At 39.4% G+C, this 22,757-nt stretch overlaps 1 protein-coding gene across 1 annotated transcript in view; it reads left to right on the top strand.

The window, feature by feature from the left end:
• CNBD1 (cyclic nucleotide binding domain containing 1) overlaps positions 1-22,364 on the top strand; it is a 222,096-nt gene extending 199,732 nt beyond the window's left edge. Inside the window, exons 11-13 of the mRNA XM_061611552.1 lie at positions 3,978-4,045; positions 21,726-21,785; positions 22,179-22,364. Of these exons, the coding sequence (XP_061467536.1) occupies positions 3,978-4,045; positions 21,726-21,785; positions 22,179-22,322 (272 nt within the window). The 3' untranslated portion in view covers positions 22,323-22,364. The remainder of the gene's footprint in view (positions 1-3,977; positions 4,046-21,725; positions 21,786-22,178) is intronic.
• The last annotated feature ends 393 nt before the right edge of the window (positions 22,365-22,757 follow it).

Below are 22,757 nucleotides of genomic sequence, written 5' to 3' on the forward strand. Positions count from 1 at the left end.
AGAGAGATGGAAGAAACAAGCCTCCGGAAGAAGGAAAAACCTCCCACTGAATATGAGCAGTTCTCTAGGATGTGGGATGCCTTTCCTATGGGGAAAAAATTACACATCAGAGAAGGTTGTTCCAAACCAGAGCAAGCCCACTAGATAAATTTTAAAGGTTTTAAAGTCTGGTATATCCTCTGGCTGTTTCTGAGGATCAGGACATTTTCCTACAACCTCCATCTAATTTAGATATTAGATATGCATATTAAACATAGTGTTGAAACTGATTATTTCCTTTGTATTTCTTACCAGCTGCTCCATCTACGAGTATATGCCTTTATGTACTAATGTGATTTGTAGTATAATTATATATGATCCATAGTGTTACTGGATTTTTATATGATTTTAAGTTCTTCATCTAAATTCTAAATCCTCCCCCCTGTTTATTCTTTTTTTAAAAAAAAAATCAAAATGATAAATAAATGAATTGATTTTAAATAGTGCAATCCTATACAAGTCTACTTAGAACTTGTTCTTGTGTGAGCAGGACACCACCCATTGTGGAGCACTGAACATTTAAAGTGTGAAGTGTAATCTATTCACTCAAACATTGATTTCTGTACTGGAATTTGAGTTGCATTATCAGTTTGCAGTTTTTTTTTAAAAAAGTCTCATGAAAATTCATCAGCATGTTAGCATGCATTTTTCCTACTGTACATATTTCTGCAAGTGATTTTTCCAAAATATTGTGCATTTTTATGTTATCTTCGCCAGTATGTACATTTTTTGCACAGGTTTGTAATTAGGGAACTGCATTGCAAGATTTGGAGAAGTGTATTGTGTATTGTTTTGGGAATGCCAGTTAGGCAGGTTCACATTAAAATGCAAACCCAACTGAATTTCTCCCCAGTTCCTACTGGAGGCATTAGCTTATCCAATAAACAGATTGTTCCTCTTCTCTAATTTCCCCACAATTTTTATATTTCAGAAAACATATTTCCCTTCCTCTCTCAATCTCAACAAAAAAAATATTTCAGTGCTAATTTGGTTCAGAGATTTTTTTCCAAGCCATCTACTTCTGAAACATTGACCTGGTTCTTCCAAAAATCCCAGCTGTAACTCAAACGTTCCCAACTAGGAGATTATCAGACATATTCAGTACCTAACAACTCCCTTTATATTTCTGGCGGCCAGATGCTAAGCATGCTCCATAAGTGGGAGTTTAAGTAATTAGCAATCTGGACCCCAAAGCCCATCCATATTATTATTTTGCTGACTTGTTAAACTGCAGCAGCTGTGTCCATGGCTATTATTCTTCAGCCCTTTGGCTGCAATTACTGCTTATCCCCCCCTTTCCTCTTCTGCACTGGTTATATAAATGCTAATTATTGTCTCGTCATTTTCTTAGGTTTGAGCACTTAATACTTGTTGTTATATGCTTTCCCTGTCTTGGATACAGAAATGCTGTCTGGGATATCCAAAGTCATGCCCGACATGACATTGCACTCGGCAATATATGAGGAAACCAGCATTCTGTCCATTCGGGGGGGGGGGAGGGAACCTGTAGCCCCTCCAGATGTTTGTGGACTCCAGCTTCCATTTGCCCCAGTCAACATGGCCAATGGGTAGCGTTAGGGATGATAGGAGTTGGAGTCCAACAACATCTGGAAGGCTATAGGTGCCCCACACTTACTTTAAATACAACATACTTTCCCAGAGTGTGGTATTTTGGAGAGCGGGAATGCAAGTAACTTAGGCCTAGTGACAAGCTTAGGGGTAATGACTCACAGCAATGCAACTCTAGCTGTTAGATCACTTATGGAGCAAGCAGTGCTGCATAGTATTGTTTTGTCATGGACTTAACTGAGCCATCATGAGTTGAAGATGGCTCAGTAGGCCACTGCTTTGTCCAAAAGAACCCACTCCTTGCCAGTGATTTAAAAAGAAGCCTAACAGGTGCTCTAAAGCCTAGTAAAGCTTTTTTTATTTTTTAAAATTACAGTAATCTTCCTCCAAACAATTCAGGATGCTGTATATAGCCCCCCTTTGCACTCACAATAACCCTGTGAGGTAGTTTAGACTGAGACATAATGAATGACTGGTCGAGTGAGATCCATGGCTAAATGGGGCATTTGAACCCACTTCTCCCCAGTCTTTGCTGACACTCTAACCACTAAGTCATACTGGACTGGTGTACAATACTGTCCACTGTCTTCAGTTTGTCTGCAAATCCATATAGTCAAGTTCCTACTTAGTCTCTTAGATCTGCACGATTTGAGAAACCATATATTATTTTTTGTAACCTTTTGGCTTTTTAAAAAATTAGTAACTGAAAAAATGAACCATTATGGTAGGGAGAGAAAGGGCCTGTATATAAGAGGAACTGTGAGTTGCAAGGAGGAATAGTACATCTCTGTATGTTCCATGCTGAGATCATCTGTCAGAACTGACTAATGTAAGAGAAAGTCAGGAAGGACTGTAGCTTAATGGCAGAACACATACTTGGCAAGCAGAAGGGCTAAACTTCAATTCCCTGCCATCTATATAGGATAGCTAAATATGGTGCCCTCCAGATGTTGTTGCGCTCCAACTCTCATCAGCCCAAGCCAGCACAGCCAATGGCCAAGGATGGTGGGAATTTGTAGTCCAACAACATCTAGAGAGCACCAAATTGGCTACCCCTGAGCTAGATGGACCAGTGATCTGATTAGTATAAGACAGTTTTCTATGTAGAGTTGGAAGAGGTTCAAAAAAGGGCACCTAAAATGATCAAGGGGATGGAGCAACTCTCCTATGAGGAAAGGTTGCAACATTTGTGGCTTTTTAGTTTAGAGAAAAGTCGAGTAAGAGGTAGAATGACAGAAGTGTATAAAATTATGCATGGCATAGAGAAAGTGGTCAGAGAAAAGGGTTTCTCCCTCTCTCATAACTCTAGAACTTGTGGACATCCAATGAAGCTGAATGTTGGAAGATTCAGAACAGACAAAAGAAAATACTTCTGCACATAACGTGTAGTTAAAACTATGGAACTCGTTCCCAGCAGAGGCAGTGATGGCCACCAACTTGGGTAGCTTTAAAAGAGGATTAGACAAATTCTAGGAGGATAAGACTATCAATGGCTACTAGCCATTGTGAATATGCTCTGCCTCCATGATTCAGCCAACTCATGTTTAACACGGGCCATGAGCATGGCTCTGTAATATAATAGTTCTTTCCAACATTGAGTCTAACATAATAATAAAAGACATTTGCTATATGAAACAGATAGGGATATGTCCTGGTTAAAGTTGTCAGCAGGACTGGCACTAGGCATTACTGGGCCCTTGGGCACCAGCCTGCCCGGGCATGCAGCTCCTGCCTGTTCCACCTACCTCTCTCCTGTCTCCTCCTGCTGTGCGTGCTGTGCACACAGGCCTGCCATCATCCAAGATGGCGGCACAGGCTTCTCTAAGGGGCTGATGCCCGCACCACCATCTTGGTTGATGGCACGCATGTGCGGTACACATGCTTGCTGTCAATCAAGATGGCGGTATGGGCATTAGCCCCTTAAAGAAGCCTGCACCACCATCTTGGTTGATGGCAGCCCTGTGCATGCAGCACGCACAGCTGCAAAAGACAGGAAAGAGGTAGGTGAAGCAAATGAACGGGCGGACAGCCTGGAAGCTCCCTCCCTGCAGTCCACGCCAGGGACTCTGCTGCAGACCATGGCAACAGAGTGCTGTTCTCCCACCCGTACGAAGGGTCTTTCAGAGGCCCCTCTGGGCTGCAGGGGCCCTCAGCCAGAGCCTGACCTGGCCATCCTTTGGCGCCAGCCTTGGTTGTCAGCGTACAAAACTAAGGAAAAACCCATCCCAAGGAAATGTAACAATAGCCTCATTGTGCTAGGATATTTTTTTTAGTAGTTATAGTACTTGAACTACGCACTATTCTGTTTCTTCCCTTAGCTTTCTTATAAAATATAATTAGATATTTTCTTCCCTTTCTTTACATTGCAGGTTTAGATCCAGTGATTCAGATGCTCCTTCTACAAACAGTAAAGCCATCATTTGAAAATATCACATATGTAAGTAAAATATTTTTGAAGTTTTGCAAAGGGAATTTTGCACACTCTGGAAAGAACATATTTTGGAAAAGCCTTGTAGGGTATAGCAACTGTTCCAGAGTTTGCCCTTTTGGGATTAGACCCTAAATTTTCCAGAAGACTGTAGTATTTAGTATGATTAAGGCTCAGTTCAGACTCCCGCAGTGTGTGTGGTTACAGTTGCTCTTTCCAACCTGACTGCCCATTTGTTACTGAGCCAGATTCAATGTCCTTTGCATTAATTTACAAGGCTCTGGGCATGTTAGGTCCAGAGTACCTCACGGACTGCCTGCACCCTTATATCTCAGCTCAACCACTATCTGTAGGAGGATCATTGGTCATCATCCAAGTTGGTGAAGCTCATTTGACATCAGCATGAAAACGAGCCTTTAGCATCATCGGCCTATTCCTTTGGAATGGTCTTCCAATAGAGGTTCAGCAGGCACCTTCTATTTTAATATTTAAATGCTTGCTCAAAACTTTGGTGTGCTGCCAGCCTTATACAGATGATTAAGAATACATCTTCTGTAATAACTGATGGATCTGTGATTTTAAATGTTTACGTAGTTTTTATTGTGTGCTACATACACACACACACATTGTAAGATGCTTTGATTTTTTTAAAATGAAATTGTAGCATACAAGTATTTTTATAAATAATAAATTAATAAATAAACTTCCACAATCTAGCACATCAGTATCCAGAGGCATACTGTTTCTGATCCTGGCGGTAGCATACACTATATAGTCATGGGCTTTCTGACACTGGAGGCATTCAAGAGGCAGCTGGACAGCCGTCTGTTGGGAATGCGCTGATTTGGATTCCTGCATTGAGCAGGAGGTTGGCCTTGATGGCCTTATAGGCCCCTTCCAACTCTACTAATCTATGATTCTATGATCCTGACTAAGAGCCAGGATTTTAGTGACTATTAATTATAATGGCTGTGTATTACTGCTAGGACCAGAGGCAGCATGCCTCTGAAAACTAGTCACCGGGGAACAACAGTAGGACAGGTTCCAACTCACATGGAAGTTCTGATTTATTACACAATCAGTATCTGCACATGATCCCAGATGGGTGTAAGATGTTGGGGTTTTGCATTCTAGGGTCTAGGAAGCATTCAAACTGGACTTAAGACTGGCACATTTATTTATTTAAATTGTTATATGTATGGCTCTGTTTGTTTGGGAGGTTCATAGTGTGCTGACATGAGGCTTCCAGGACGCATTCCATTCATGCACAAATGCCACCGTTTGCATTTAATTGTCCTCGTATGTCCTCAGACGGTTCTCTGGGACCAAACTGAATTAAACCTGTATCTCAGTGTCAAGCGTTTTAGAGCAATTCAGCAACCATATTTTCTATGTTATAAAAAAAATGTTATATCAATAAAGGGCAAATACAGAAGCAGAGAGCTATTGTGGTAGTCCATCTACTACTAGAACTACATTCTGAGCAGCAAGGAAAGCCTTAAAGCAGTCTTATAAGATTGGACTATTGTTCTGACTTGCAGATAATGTGTACTTCTTGAAGCTTTGGGTTTGGGGACAGCATAAAAAGATTATTAACTTGAAATTATCTCCTTGAAATGGCTCTGTGTGTGTGTGCGTGTGTGAACACACACAGGCAGCTTGATGTTTATGCCTACAATTCTGCTGGTTAAAGCTGCAATTTATGTGGGAAAGCCTATGGATTTGACTGGCATCTTTCTTAATCCTTACTATGTTTTGAAAAGACTCTAGCCTATAGAACCTCCTTTTGACTGGCATTTTTACATCTATCACACTAGTAGCCTGAGAGGCATCAAAACCCCATTGATCAGCTGGCAGGCAGGCAGGAGAGGCTAGCTGAAATATAAGGCAAGAACTGCAGAGGTGATAAGGGGGAGAGTAGAGCAGAATATGAAGTACTCTTGGAATGCTATGTACAGCTCCATTCACTATATCTCAAAGAAGGAATTACAGAAATAGAAAGGTGTGGAATGGGACAACCAAAATGCTCAGGGGTCTGGACAAGCTACTACATGAGTTTTAGTTTAGAAAAAAGGTGAGTACTGAAGGATAAGATGTTTAAAATGAAGCATAATGTGGAGAAAGTGAACAGAGAGAAGGCATTTTCCCCTCCCTTTCTCATAATACTAGAATCCAGGGTCATCCAGTGAAGCTGAATGTTGGGAAGATTCAAAGGAAGTACTTCTTTGCATAACACATAGTTAAATTATGGAATTTGCTTCCACAAAATGCAGCGACAGCCACTAACTGAGATGGTTAGATGGCGTTAAAGGAAATTAGGCAAATTCATGGAGGAAGAAGACACCAGTGGCTACTAGTAATTTTGGCTAGATGCCTCTGAACACCAGTTTCCAGGGAACAATAGCCAGAAGCTTGTGGGCTTCCCATGGACATTTATTTATTATTACATTTACATCCCACCTTTCTTCCAAGGTGGCATACAAGCATGGTTCTCTCCCTCCCACTTTTATCCTCACAATAACCCTGTGAGGTGGGTTAGGCTGAGAGACGTAGTGACTGGACAAAGGTCACCCAGTGAGCTTCATGGCTGAGCAGCAATTTGAACCCTGGTCTCCCACTCCCAGTCTGACACTGCTTCTTAAACATCTTAGACATCTGGTTGGCCACTGTGGGATTAGGTTAGGCTTTGCTCTGATCGACCAGGGCTCTTCCTATTTTCTTAAGTAAGCAACTTTTTCATCTGAAAAATTAAAACTGATCTAAAACAAAGTTAACATAACTCTGCCACAGATATTGTAAATGTTTAAACTTCATTTTTATGAAGTTCCTACAACTTCCATGTCATCAAATATTTATATTCCACTTAAATATTGTATAATTCAGTATGGTTAAAATTTAATGTTTTATTAATTAAGCAAGCAATATACATTTTTACCTAATAAATACTGTTCAACTTCAACTCGATCATGCAGAACAACCCTACCAACTCTAGTCTGTGTTCTATGTTCTGTGTTCTTGTGTTTTGATTGCCTAAAAGTGTCTGTCAAGAATATTGTGAGGCTGGTGAACCCAATTTTTAGCATACTGAAGAACTGTAAAGAACTCAGTGCCTTCAGCTGCTATGTGTAGGATGTGTTTTGGGTCTTGTCAAACTATGAAGCAGAGTAGAGGATATCTTACTTAGTTTAATGTGAGATCTGCGTGTCTCAGAATGTCAGGGTGATACAGTCTTAAAATTATGTAGACATTTAAAATTATTTAGCAATATAAACATAATTCCTTTTAACATGCGTTTGGAAGAAGGACATTCAGAAACTCCAGCTGGTACAAAGTGCTCCAACTAGACTGTTGGTGGGGACAGACTCCCACCTGCACCTAACTTTGGTGCTTCAAAGCGTGCGCTGGCTGCCCGTATGTTAGCAGGCCAACTCCAAGGTTCTTGTATTTATTTACAAGGCCCTTAACAACCTGGGTCCAAGACACCTTAAGGACCACCTGTTAGTGGTCCCACAAAGCTCAGATGCATGGCTCATATCTGGCAGCAGATGTGCATTCAGTGTTGTGGCCCGATTCTGTGGATCTCCCTCCCAGTCAACATCAGACAGACACCTCCCTTTGCTCTCCAACACCCTTTTTCTTTTCTGACTATGCAAAAGGCAAAAAGAACTCAGTATTCCCAACAGAAGAATGCAAATAATTCCCAACAGAATCAATGCAAAACTGAATGGCAAGCTCTGCCTTACAGCTGTTTAAAGCCTCAAAGTTCGAGATTCAATTATACCTGAAAAAATTCATAAGAAGAGCCTGCTGGATCAGGCCAATGGCCCATTTAGTCCAGCATCCTGTTCTTAGAATAGCCAAACAGTTGCCCATGGGAAGCCCATAAGCAGAACTTGAGTGCAAGAGCACTCCCCTGCCCCTGCGGTTTCCAGTAACTGGCATTCTGATGCATACTGCCTCTGATTACGGTGGCAGAGCATAGCCATTGATAGCCTTATTCTTCATGAATTTGTCTAATCCTCTTTTAAAGCCATCCAAGTTTGTGGCCATCATTGCCTCTTCTGGGAGTGAATTCCATAGTTTAACTATGTGCTGTGTGAAGAAGTACTTTCTTTTGTCTGTCCTGTATCTTCCAACATCCACCTTCATTGGATGTCTACAAGTTCCAGTGTTATGAGACAAGGAGAAAAACTTTTCTCTGTGCACTTTCTCCATGACATGCATAATTTTAGACACTTCTATCATGTAACCTCTTACTCTAAACTAAACCAAAAAAAATGAAATGTTGCACCCTTTCCTCATTTTGGTTGACCTTTTCTGAAACTTTTCCAATTCTACAATATCCTTTTTGAGGTGAGGTGACCAGCACTGTACACAGTATTCCAAATGTGGCTGCATCATAAATTTGTATAATGGCATTACGATATCTGAAGTTTTATTTTCAATTTCTTTCTTCATGATCCCTAGCATGGAATTTGCCTTTTACACAGCTGCCACACACTGGGTCAACATCTTCATTGAGCTATCCACTATGACCTCAAGGTCTCATTCCTGGTCAGTCACTGCCAGTTCAGACCCCATGAGTGTATAAGTGAAATTAAGATTTTTTTGCTCCAATATGCGTAACTTTATCCTTCTTTGCACTGAATTTCATCTGGTGTTTTACCACTCATTCACTCAGTTTGGAGTAGGGATGGGAGAGAATATCCGGTAAATCAGACTTAGTACTGGATTCTGACTGATTTTGACAGTCCACTATCTTTTTGGATTGGACCTGATTTCTTGCAGTGGTTTGTAGCTGTAATTGGCACAGATTTTTTTTCAATTACCCCCACCCCCGATTTTCTGAAATTATCTTGGTAATTTTCTCTAAGTTGATGCATTTGTAACAGCATGTAGGTGTGATAAATAGGAAAAAATAAACCACGTGGAACAAATGATCATTTACATAAGCATTTGCATTAAAAAATACAGGTTTTTTTTTGCAAAAACAATAACTACAGTGGATCGAATCGGCAAGTGCCAAAGCAAGCAGGAACAAAAAAAGGCAGATTGGGATCGAACAACGGCTTTGTGAAATACAAGCAGATGGAACTAGGCAGCAAACACCATCCCTAGTTTGGAGAGGGTCTTTTGGAGCTCTTTGCAATGTTTAAACAACCCTGAACAATTTAGTATAATCAGCAAACTTGGCCACCTCACTGCTCACCCCCAACTCTATATTGTTTATGAACAAGTTAAAAAGCGCTGGTCCCAATACCAGTCCTTGGGGGACTCCACTTTCTACATCCCTCCATTGGGAGAACTCTCCAGTTAGTCCTACTCTCTGTTTTCTGTTTCCTAGCTGGTTCCTGATCCATATGCCTACAATTTCATGACTGCAATTGCATAATGCATGAGCAACTTTTTGATTATTTGCAAGGAGCATAGGTCTGCTGAGACCCTTTGCTTTCTTCTTTGGTATTCTTGTAGTAGGTTTGTTTTCCTTTCTTTGTAGAGGAAGGAACTGTACTTGTACACTTTGCACAACATCAAAACCCCTTCCCCTTTCAGCTGGGATTGGTCATCAGCATAACCACCACCCCCATCCTCACCTGCAACAAAAGGTAGCAGTTCTTTAAAACATTTTCTGCCAGTGTTTAGATTTTAAAAACATGTTAAAACTCATTAATTTCTTTGTTAACTTTATGCCCTTCCATTTCATATATAATACCTAAGGCAACTAACAATAAATATGTATTTAAAAAGTAACTAATCAGTATAAATTGCCCAGATTAATGCCACTATACCCCGTTATCCCTCCCATCCTCTCTAGTGCAGTCTCTCTCTCTCTTTCTCTCTGTATATTTGTGTGTGCTGTGGCTGAGAGTGGCATACAAATTCTCTTACACATAGTCCAATGTTTTATTGCAGCTTAGAGATGGGGCTAAAATAGGCATAATAGACACAATTGGGCAGACAGTGTGAGTCTCGTAGTGAAGGCAAGCTTCACTAGGAGTAAGACTGGTTGAACTCACTGGAACTTGTATCTAAGTAGACATGTAAGGATTGTGTTGCTAGTCTATAACTGAGAGCAATTAAGCTGTAAACCAGTGGTTCCCAAACATGTTTTCCCATGGACCACTTGAAAATTCCCGAGGCTCTTGGTAGACGACTTAATGGTTTTTCTGCCTGTTGTAATGTGCTGTGCTAGACACTGTATGATTTTAAATTGTATTTTATTGCTTCTTTGATTTCTTATATGGTATTTTATTTTACTACAGTTTGCATTCCATAGAATTAAAACTGTAACACAATAAAATACAATATATGAAATAAAGGAAGCATTAAAATACATTTAAAAATCAGTATAAATATTTAATGAGGACATGCCATGGCCCACCTAAATGAAGCTCATGGACCAAAGTTTAGGAACCCCTGACATAGACTGTCAAATATATCAACTGAAAAAAAGGTCAATGGAGGGGAGAGAGGGTGGGAACTTGAACCCCTAAACAGTAATACACTGGAGGAAAGCATTATGGATGGAGGGGTGGAGCAGGGGGAGAGAATGTATGGCATAAGGTTAAAAAACTCCCACCACCACCACTATATTCTTTCCCCTACATAGTAATAAAGCACACTGTAGCTGTAAACTGTCAATTTTGGTTCTCTAAATTTCTCATTTTTCCAATTTTAAATTAAATTTCCTCAGCAAATTATATTTTAAACAAAATCCTCATGAAAATTGGTAAAAAACATATTTTTATATGCAGTTTTGACTGATATACACATTTTGCAAGCAATTTTCCCTTATACAATGCATTTTTGTGCATATTGTTTGGTTGGAGAACTGCATCACAAAATTCACAGAACTGCAAATTTTGAAGGATAGCTGCATTTTGATTCAAGAAGTACATTGCCTGCTTCTCATTAAAATGCAGACAAAACTGAATTTCTTCTGCAACTCTAGATCCAAGTTAGACTTTTCAGGCTTTCTTTCTATCCCTTGGATAGAAATCCATATTTGACTTAAACTTTTCCTGATGTTTCCTGACAGTGCACATGATGTAACTTCACTACAAGGATAAAATATTGCATATTACCCCAGAAGCATTATTTACTTGATAATGTTACTTCTCCAAGGTTACCAATACCAGAAAATGCACTTGTTCTTAATACATGTATTTTCCTCTATCCTCAGTCTAGTAGCTATGGCAACATTATTTTTTAATTTTTTAATATTACACTTCTAAAAGGCAGGTCATAGGGCAGGGAAAGTGTTCCTAAGGGCTAAATATTAGAGAGGTTTCAAACAGAGGCTGCATGCCAACCAAACCAAGCTACCAAGTTGTTGTTCTTGTTGTTACATTTATAGCCCACATTTCCTCTAAGGAACTCAAAGTGGCGTACAAAGTTATAAAATGTTCAAAGTGGTAAACCACTGTTTCTAGCATAACATTGGTTTTAATTAGTACTTAGACACATTTTCACATTTCTTTAAGTTTTCTTTATAATTAGCATCTTCCCAAGCAGTTCAACACTTTTATTCAATAAAATAACACATGCGCACTTGCACACACACACATTCTGGTAAACATCAGCCAATTTTCTGGCTCTAATGTATCAAAAATTTGTTGTTGTTATGTGCCTTCAAGTCGACTACAACTTATGGCGACCCTATAAATCAGCGATCTCCAACAGTATAATAGTAATATTTTCTGAAGCTAGCTAAAGATTTGTTTGTAGTCATTTTGCCATTTGAAATCCTCCTTCACAAGTTGAATATATGATCTGGCACAAGCAGCTTTTTGTAAAATAGGATGCTTTCCTATAATGTATGAAGGCGCCTTAAAAATGATTCCTTTTAAAAGAATGTTATTCCTTTTACAGAGGTAAAGTTCATAACTTAAACAAGGCATAGAAAAACACCTCACAGTGGTGCATACAAGTGTCATTAAACTGACTCTCAACAACACCAGTTTCCTTTCTGCAAAAAACTGTGACCTCTCTGTATTTGTGTGATCATGAACATCTTTTTATTTGACAGCCCAACAGCCCAGTCTTAAGCAAACTGGTCTCAAGCTAATAATCTGGCACAGAGTTTGGTGCCCTCACATTGTTAGCATCAGTGGGTTTAAGTATGCCTAATTATGGGTTGCATCCAACTAAGTTTTGCTCAGAGTAAACCCACTGAAATTAATAGTCCATTAATTTCAATGAGTCTATTTTGAGTAGGATTTGCATTGATACAAACCTACACCCTGAACTGCCGTTGGTTCCATGGAACTTACTTCCAAATAAGTGTATTAGTATCCAAGTCCAAGAAACGTAAAGCTTACAAAGTTTAGGTTATTGGCTAAAAACTATGAGGGGAAAAAAGCAGCACGATACTTTAGAAAGAAATAATCTCTCTTTCTCTGATCCAATACTCTTGCAAAATATGTTGCCATGGCAACAGAAGAGTAATAGTCCAGTCCTAGAGCGCTCAAGTTGTGGGATAAAATGACCCTGCCTGGTTCCGTTTTCACTATAAACAAAGAAAGCACATGTAGCATAAGCTGGGATACACAAAACTTTCTCACTTATTAAAATCTTTAATATTTTTCTATAAAAATTCAATTATTCCCTTTTTAAAAAAGCATCAATCAACTGGTGTGAAAGCAGTACAACGTGAGTGATCATGAGGGATCATTTGAGCGATCATCAGCTGGTATGAAAGCACTGTAACAGAAGTGATCACCAGCAACTGCCCTTCCATGTGTTATATAACGTCTTTTGCCAACCTGGTGCCTTCCAGACAATGTGAATTCCCATCTATTTCAGCCAGCATGTGTTTAGCATGTAGTAATGTAGTAATGTAAATACAAGTAAAGGGCATGGGAGGGTATGTATGCCAGCTCCTCCCTCAGCGTCCCTTCATATACCAACCTCTGCACACTCCAACCCAACCTTTTCATGTTGACTAGGAAGATCTGAAGGGCACTTCTTCATGTGTTTGACTGAGCACACTTAGAAGCCTCTACGTGTTTGGGACCCCAACATTATCAGAGTTCCTGATTAAGCAGAGGCTTCAAAAAATGCGCACCCAAACGCACATAGAAGTCCTATGCAGATGTCTCTGCTCAACACAAGGTCAGGGGAGGAGTACTTGGAGATGTTTGAGGTGAAATTGGTGGTGGCTGCAACCCCAGCTTTTAGCAGGGATCTTCCATTATAGTCTGGCTTAAGTAGGTCTGCATGAAGGCTATCAAGAAGTAAAATCATGTTGCTTCCCTTTAACTGGTCTTTGGGCAGTTGTGTAGCCCACCCTCCTTCCCAACTGTTCTAATGGTGTCTGCATGGCTGGTCAGAAGGACCTGACCAGACCAATGCTCACTGCACCTCTTAGGGAAGGAACAGAGATACAGGCCAGCTCCAAGTTTGAAGAAGCCATCAGCACAGTTTGAGGAAGTCCTGTTGACATCAGATAGGTGTCTTTGCTGTATTGTTTTAGTACTCCACCGCTGTCTGGTCATGATGGGAGTTGGAATCCAACAACATTTGGAGTGCCATAGGTTCCCCATCCCTTGTTTACAGAGTGGAATTCTACCTCAGTCAAGCTTGGTTAGACAACCAAGGGGAATTGCATAACTCCTTTGCTTCCAAGGCTGAGAACTCCTGGAGGTGTGCCAGGTGGGTTAGTTCAGGGACTGCAGGGTTCACCAGAGTCATGAAAACACTTTTTTAGAGTGTTTAGGACTTGGATGAAAATGAATAACTGGAACATCTAGAGAGCTGCTGAAAGCATACTTTTCAACCATAGCAAAACTGAAAAGTTAACTAATATGACTTTTTTTCCTGTTCACTTCCAATTTTATTGTCGCCTTGGAAGGATTTTTTATGATGACTTGTGTAAACTGGCTGCATTATTTTATGATCCCAAACATCATTTAGGAGCCATGCTCACTCTAGAGGCACAAAATCAGTGGGGGGGGGTTATGTTAAACATCTGCTAATTTAAATTACTTGACTCTCCTGTATGCTATGAAGATGGAAAACTCTAGGGTTTTTTGTGACATGCTCTGAATCCAGAAGCTAAGTATCAGCTATGCTTTGTGATGTTATTTATCATAAGTACAGGGTGATAAGTATGTGAATTGGCTGTCTGTGAACTATTGTCACTAGCTACTTAAGTGGTCCAAAACAATCACTCAACATTTTCTAGTGGCTGCTGAGTGACTCTTTTGCTTACAGATGGGGCTTTGTGCTTTGAGCCCTATACTGTAACACTGACCATGGATTGTAACTGACAAATTGCCATCTCGACATACATTTCATTGTAAAATTCTTTTGAACACCTTGTAGTTATGCTGCTCAAACCTTTGCTCATTTTTCAACACTTGGTCTTTGTATCACAGTGTGTTCAGTTTAATATGTCCAGTAGTTCTCAAACTGAGCTTTAGCTGTGTGTGCAGGTGAAGCCACAAGACAAACCTGATAGTAGGGATGGGGAAAAAAATTCAGTTCAGTTAGCATTTCCAAAACAATATGAGAAACAATATTTGGAGCCATCCTCTGAAATTCACACTTATCTGAATTTTTCTCCAACCAACGTTTCCCAAAAATGTATATAACAGGGGACAGTATGCCTAAAAATGAATATATTTGTGAAAACAATGTACAAAAATGTATTATGAGAAATTGCTTAACAAAATGTGTTCATTGGTCAAAACTGTATAGAAAAATATGTTTGTTAGGATAAATTCTCACTAAAAAGTGGAAGAATCTTCATGAGGATTTTTTTTTTAAAAAAAATAACAAATTGTTGCAGAAGTATGGAGAACTGAACACTGGAGAAATGAGAACAGAACCAGACAGATCCTTCTGTCCCTACCTGTGACAGACTGCAAGTGCATTTGAGAAACCCTGGCATAGATATCTTATCTCTGCATAACGTAAATCCACAAAGTACAACCCAATAGCACTTGTAAACCTAGATGCTTTGTGGATTTGAAGGGGCTATTTGCACAGTGGCAAATTGCTAACTTGTAACTTAAAATAGAAACTTCTAACCTACAGAATCATTTTTAAAAGGTTTTATTTTGGTGTACATATGAAACTAGCTATTGCTAACTCTGTTTCTATTATTTATTTAAATTGTCCCCACCCCTCAGTATCTGCTGCCTGAGGTAATAGCCTCATTCTGCCTAATACCAGGGCTGGCCCTGCTAGGGTAACTCTTTCCCCGTGTGCTCGTTCCTTAATGTAAATTGCTTCCCCAAATTTGCCTCATGGAAGAAAACCTTGAGGAATTACAGGAGGCCCAGAGGGAGCCCGTTCTTCTTACCTTTTGTCTTCTGTGACATCTCCCCTAGCTACTCTTTTCAGAATGCTGGTGAGAAGCATGATTTAACTAAAATAATGGGACAGGGTTTGTGGATTACATTACGCTATCCCCTATCATTTGAACACAGCATATTGGTAGTGCCCAGAATGTTCCCCCTCCCTCCCTCCCAGTTGAGCATACAGTGGTTGAGTAATAGCTGTTCAGAGGGGGAAAGCTTTAATTCCTTTCCCCCAGACTTGTTAAATACAATAGATATTTTTATAACTGCTCCTATTATTTTTGGGGGGGGGGAAATAGGCTAACTTGTTTTTAACACCTGCTTGTATCAGTAATTTTAATGTATATTTTATGTAAACTGCTTGGAGGTTTTGATGATTAAGCAGTATATGAATCCTGATTGATTTATAAATGGAGTGCAGGCCCCAGTAAGCCTTCAAACCATTTTCCTGGGTAGAACAGTCTCAGCATTCAAAAGCCAGAAACTGAAACCATCAGTCAGATTTCCTTTAAAAAAGTGCCCTGCCTCTCTCCCACCACTACCATCATCAGAGTAGCAAGGAATGTTAAGTGGATGGTTGAGGGAGGTAGTTGGTTTGCAGGCTTCTGAAAGAGTGAGGGGGGACTTATTATATGCATTTATCTATTTTATTTAACGCATTTTTATACAATTTTTCATGTAGCATCCCAAGGTGGTATCCAACAAAAAAGTACAACAATTTAAATAATTTTAACTCAATAAAAATCTATAAAGTGATCCAGGGCCAGGGCTGGCACCAAAGGGTGGCCAGGTCGGGCCCTGGCCAAGGGCCCCTGCAGCCCAGAGGGGCCCCTGAAGAGCCCCTCCTTAGGGCCTGGGGGTAGCACTCCCTTTCCGCAATGCTTGGCAGGGTCAACTCCCGACCCTGCTGCAGATCGCAGAGACGGATTTCCCAGCCCCCCTACAGATCGTGTGGGCCTGCAGCACCCACCTGCTCCACCTACCTTGCCTCCCTTTCTGTGAATGCCCTGCGCACTGTGTGTGCAGCTACATCAACCAAGATAGCAGCAGAGGTTTCTCTAAGGGATCGATGCCCCTACCGCCATCTTGATTGATGGCAGGCATGTGCATGCATGCAGTATAGCATGCATGCATGCCATCAACAAAGATGGCAGTGGGGGTATCAGCCCCTTAGAGAAGCCTCTGCTCCCATCTTGGTTGATGGCAGCGATCTGCATGCCAGCGCACAGGACATTCACAGAAAAAGAGGGAGGAAGGGCGGGATATAAATCAAATAATAAATAAATAAATAATAAATAAAAGGTAGGTGGAGCAGTCCTGCATGGTCTGTAGAGGGGGCTTGGAGCAGGGGGCCCAGGGCAGGCTGGTGTCCAAGGGCCCGGTCATGCTTGGCACTGGCCCTGTCCAGGGCAAATTAAAATACTAATGCCATTCTCTGGAATTAACATTCATGTATTTAAGGACTTGACTTCTCTGAATTGGTTTAAAATCCAAGCTGATGAAAAAAATTTGAGGCCGTAATTCCCATCTTCTGTTTGAATGAAAGCATTATAAGTTGTTGAGATTCAACCAGGAAAAATGAAATTTGACAATATCACTAATCACACGTGGAAAGCTAGAATTCCAGCTGTTAACTTTTGCAAGACTAACATGCCTTTAGATTAATGCTGTTTTCTAAATATCCCCCCTCCTCCCTGAAAAAACTAATCGGCTTCCAGTGATCTCATGTTATATATTTCAAATCTTTTGGAATCATTCTAATAAATAAAAATAATAAAAATCATTTAATAAAAATCTTCTGGGTCATAACAACAGATGTTTCTGAAGAGCAAAGAAGTGATCAGATCTGGAAAAACGCTGCATTCTTCTCTGGTGACCTTCCTTAGGTGGCTTTGGATGCAGCTTAATATGTGTACATTATAAGTGATCTTATCTATGGGATTTGTATCTCTGTAGCTAGGAAATTATGCAATGTTTTGAAATCCAGATTTGAAATGAGCAGGTTTCAAATGAGAGATTTGAAATTTAAGTCATGACATAATTTTGGGTTCGGTTACATTTATTTGGGCTATAACTATGACAGTATGAGGATATGAAACATGATGACATTTTATTGAAACATTTATGGAAAGCTATGCATTTTTGTCTAAACATGACAGCCATCTAATTTAATTTATAACACAGATAAAATAAATTGATTTACAGTTCTTTACAAAATACTGCCAATTTATTTGTTAGGATTTGCTGTCAAATATACATAAATCTTGATCACAATATATAATTAAAATGTAATATTAAGTGGGGATACAGATGAATGGAATAATTGCAGATTACAGGTTCACACACATGCAAATCGTAATGATTTAAAATTTACATATGAACATGGAGGGCATTCACTGAATAATTCATAAAACAAGAGAAGTCATTTCCCTCAACTCATTAAAAAACCAAAAGCGCCCCCACCTAATTAAAAAAAGTGTGTAACAAAATTAAGTTACATTTAGTGGTGCACACAAATGGTCCCTTGAAATTCTCCACCTTTTTTGTGAGCAGAGAAACTGAGGGCATCATTTCACCAAAGTTCTCTAGAAGGAGGTTTCCTACTACAACCATTTCTTCGGGGTGGGACTCACCTTTAGCAATGGCAGCAACACAGCTTCCTGAAAAAAGCTTTTTGGATGCTGCAGTTGGTAAGACAAGGCCAGAAAAAAACTCATCCCATGAGCAGGAGGCTGCTTGTGCTTCTTGAGATGCAAGCCATTATCATTACAGGACTGAGCAATTCAAGCCCAGTTATCAGTTATCAGTTACTGAAATAGCAGCATCTAATCTAAAATCACCTTCCCATTGCAGATCTGTTTTATATCTTGTTTCTTACCAAGGTGTATTATGTATAAGTTATTGTACAATGTAAAACTGCTTAATGAAATAATAATATAGCTTTATTTATGTAGCTTCAGAAGAACATCTCGTAGAGCATGGAGGGCTGCAGCTGCAATTGTGTTGTGGGTATTGTTGGAAATCAAAGTCCCCTGCTTTTGCAAATGCACGTACCTTCTCCTCATGCAAGTGCCTTCACTCAAGCAAGGGTTCCATTGTATGCAAACCACTAACTGCAACACTAGCACACCAATACTACTTTCTTTTGGAGTCATGAGCAAACCCATGCTAGAGCATCATAATGGGTTGACATACTGCTACCCTGGCAACAACCATAGCCACCGAGAAGTTGTGTCAAGTCATTGGCCTATATGGAATTTGGTAAAGAGTGCAAAGCTGTTGATCTGGGGATAACTGGAAGTCAACACAGAGTCATTACATCAAAAACATAATATATACAGAAACAAACTCAACTTTTCTGAGATAGAGACCTGGATAATAAAATGTGGAGATCTTCAAGATCTGCAAAGCTTTATTCCTCCCCTGCCTCCAGACTGCATCTGTCCAGCAAGTAACTTCCATGATTCCAGGGGACTTTTGGAGTGGCATCTGCTGCTGCATGATAAATGATAGCTGGAAAATAAAGTTAAGGAAGCCCTAGCACACAAATAGAATAATTTGAGTATTCTTTGCATTGTGACAATTGCCACACTTATTATTTATTATTATTTAGGGTTTGTTTGTTTTTTAAAAAAGCAATATAAAACACTGACTTCTACCCTGTGTGGCTTTCTTTTATTTTTGCATTGCATTTGTACTGTATTATTTTAAATCTTTTAGAATTCTGCAGCTGATCTGGAATTGCTTCCAAAGATTGATGGGTCCTTTGTGACCACTAGGAACGGTCTTAAAATGGTGGTGTTAAACTGCTTGAAATGACTGCTGATGGCATTGTAATTTTCCCTGACTGGTGGCATTTTATTTTTCCCACTGGGTTATTGATATATATTTTCATTAATATCATTTTAATGTAAAATTAATATATATATATAGTTAAAATTTAGAATTAATATTCCCCTCCTTGCACTCAATATTCCTCATTAGTTTTATGAATGCTGGAGGGGAAATTGTGTGCTTATTAATCTTGGATAATTTTTGGTGTAGTGGCAATTTATGGGAACAGCATAATATATTCAGAGTCATTCACATTCATTCTGGGTCATGTATATATTAAGAGCAGAAATGGCAAACAAGTTATGCTCACTTTCTAATGAGAAAATATTGACTATTATTCTCTTTGTGGCCATGTGCTTTTTTAAAATTCCTGTGCCATTTCTCAAAGATCAGCCAATTCTGTAGTGCAGGTGACACCCACAAGATATATTAGACTAGGTCCTTGAGAATATTTTAAGCACCACTTTGAACACATTTGGGTAGTGCACATGCACATTAATCTGGGTTGTTAATGTTTAATTGTGGCGCCGAGGGGATGGATAGTCCTTTACAGCAGAAGGTCAGACCCAATGGCCTTTTGGTCCTTGTCAACTCTTATGAGTCTATGATTTCATGATTCAATTCTTTTTTCTGACTTGTCAATGCAAGCTTAGGTAATGGGCTTTTTGTTACAAACATATACCTCCCTTGATGCATCAAGCACAACTATTGTGGGTATTTTTCTGTGATGCTGATGGTTGCAACTAGTGTCAGATGCATCTGTTAGATCAGGGGTAGCCAATGCAGTGAGCTTTAGATGTTGTTGGACTAAAACTTCCATCACTCCTGACCATTGGCCATACTGGCTTCAGCTGATGGGCGCTGGAGTCCATTCCATGGAGGGCACCATGTTGGCTACCCCTGTATCAGATGGTAACCACGACATCATGGCAAGGTGTATTGCAAGTCCCTGCTATTTTAATTTCCCCCTCTCTCCCCATTTTTATTTCTTCACTGGTTGTACACTTAGCCTCTCCAGCACTTGAGTATAAGTTGCTTACATTTAGATATATATGTGCATATATGAAACTATTCTACAGTTAACTAGATGAGCTCAAGCATGAATAAAACCCCTCCCAAATAGATAATAATTCAGCTTATTTTGAGCCAATATGATATGCTGCTGTGCAGCTCATGCAAAATTCCATGAATTCCATTTCAGTTGTGCTTTCAAATTCTTGGTGAAAATCAGCTTTGTGATCTCATTGAGATTTCTATTTCTCCACACCTATTGCCTCTATTGGATTAAGATGGCTAGTTGTTGCAATACTGCAGCTAAGTACTACTGCTAGCATGGCAGATAGAGCTTCTAATTTCCAGGATGTCGCACATCTTTGCCTTCCGTAGATGATGAGACCCTATTGTGCAATTTTCACTGAATTAGGATCACTAGTATTATTTTTAGGACTTTTGAAATTATATAGCTGCAGTTTGGGGAACTGTGCTTTGCACACATGTTTTTTGCACACTACTGCTTCAAGTGAACTCATAGGACTTTGCTTTTCTTCATTCTGCAATTCTGTTTTTTTAATTCAATTTAAACTGTTGCCTCTAAAGTGCTTGACCTGGCAAGTTTCTGCGTCCCTCTGCTTCTACCTTTTCTCACTTGTCACTTCCTGACTCCCAGACACTGCTAGTTTCTTAGCAACATGGATCACCCCTAACATTGTATGGCCATCTGCAAATTGTACGCATTCTCTTGTTTCCATCAAGGGTCAAAGCACATATTCAGGAGCTGAATACCAGAGATGTAGAAGTTAGAATCTGCGTAGGCTTCCTCTCAAGAAGCATTTTGTAGAATTAAACTACATCCCTTTCTGTTTCTGTATCAACAGTGCAATCACTTAAACAAGTCTATTACTTATGCTGTATGTTAGCTCAAGAATTGGTCCCAGGTGCTTCCTTATAACAATGATATGTACCTTAACTTACCTCACCTTTAGTCAGATCAGTTACAACAAGCTGCCTTTTTGTCCATTTGTGGGAGCCAAAATAAAGAGTGTTGTATTTGTTTTAAAAGTTCTTCCCAAAGTACAGTCTGGTCTATAGAGTTTGGGGAGAGTTTGTATGAAAAATGTTTAATTTAGGTTCAGAATTAATGCATTCATTAGCTACATGTAGTATTCATTTGTATATCTCAGTGCAGGGTCTTTGCCTTCTACAAATGAATATATTGCATGCATATCTGGCTGAGCAAAAGAGACCGTTGTTCAAAAAATCTTGGTGTTTCTGAGAGCAACATATGTCTATGTTTTGATAGTAACCTCCTTGTAAGGGGAACATTATTCTTATTAGAGAACAGCAGTTCAATTCTAATGTGTCCTGCAGTGATAATATTCCATGACATGTTGTTTTGAAATGAGGTATTTTATGTAAAATCATATAAATTAAATCATGAAGTATTGGAGGGATTATAAAATTAGGTAGTTCTTGAAGTTAGGCCACCAAAGGCTAGATAATTGAAAAAACATTGGGTTTAAACTATTCAGCATTGTTCTCTTTCTTTGCAGGATGATCTCAAGCTTGAATATATAAAAAAAGAAGGAGAAAAAGAATGGAAGCACAAAAAGGTAATAGCATAATGGAAACCATTTTGAACAGCCATGGGTAGGAAAATAGTGCATTGATTATTCCTAATTATAGATTACCCTAATAGGAAACGTTTTTTGGGGGGAGATTAAATAATTTCTGTCAGTTGCAGACTCTTTGCATATTCAAGTGAATGGAGTTACTGGGACCAGTGGAGACTGGTGGCTCCGATGACAGTGGGGCAGTAAATCTGCTCTGGATTTTATTCCGAACTTTCAAGGAGCTATCCAAGTTCAGAATAAAACTTGGAATGGATTCACTGCCCCACTGACATCAGAGTGAGTCTACACTCACTGAGAACTTACTGCGAGTAACCAATATTCTGATTCTTCACTAGACTTTGGAATACCGATTCTTTTCTTGTTATCTATCAGGATATGATACTGCAAGATGTATTGTCCTACAATGGAATTATTCCCGGTGCTGGAAAATGGGTTCATGAACTGCTGATTTCAGATAAGGGAGAGAGAAAGCATGAAGAGGATTCCCATATTGCTACATACAGAAGACCTGTGTAAAACAGCATGGAGATTCAGTGCAAACTAACAGTTTCTCCATTCTTTATTCCCTACCCCCACCCCTCTCCTGTTATCCCTGCAAAAAAATTACTTATCTCTCCCATTCACTTCTTGCAATAGTTCAGTATGCTAGTGTTATTCATTTCTTCTTGGTGTTGTTTCTTTCGTCCAACTCCTCTTGGTTCCTGCATTGTATATCATTTGATGTTCTTATTTCAGTTTTAAAAAATAATAATAGGAAGGCTTCATCTATTTAGAATAATTTAGTTATCCTGAGAACTTTTATGGAAAATGTCAGAGACAAGAGCTTTCTGGATCACACAAAAAAGCATATTTAATTAAACTAGGCTCTCTTATACAAAAGACATAAGCAAAGAAAAAAATGGAATAAATCCTTAAATATGGAAGTATGTTGGTATGTGGGAATATGAATTT

The sequence above is a fragment of the Rhineura floridana genome, chromosome 1 (assembly GCF_030035675.1).
Source record: "Rhineura floridana isolate rRhiFlo1 chromosome 1, rRhiFlo1.hap2, whole genome shotgun sequence".
Lineage (NCBI taxonomy): Eukaryota > Metazoa > Chordata > Lepidosauria > Squamata > Rhineuridae > Rhineura > Rhineura floridana.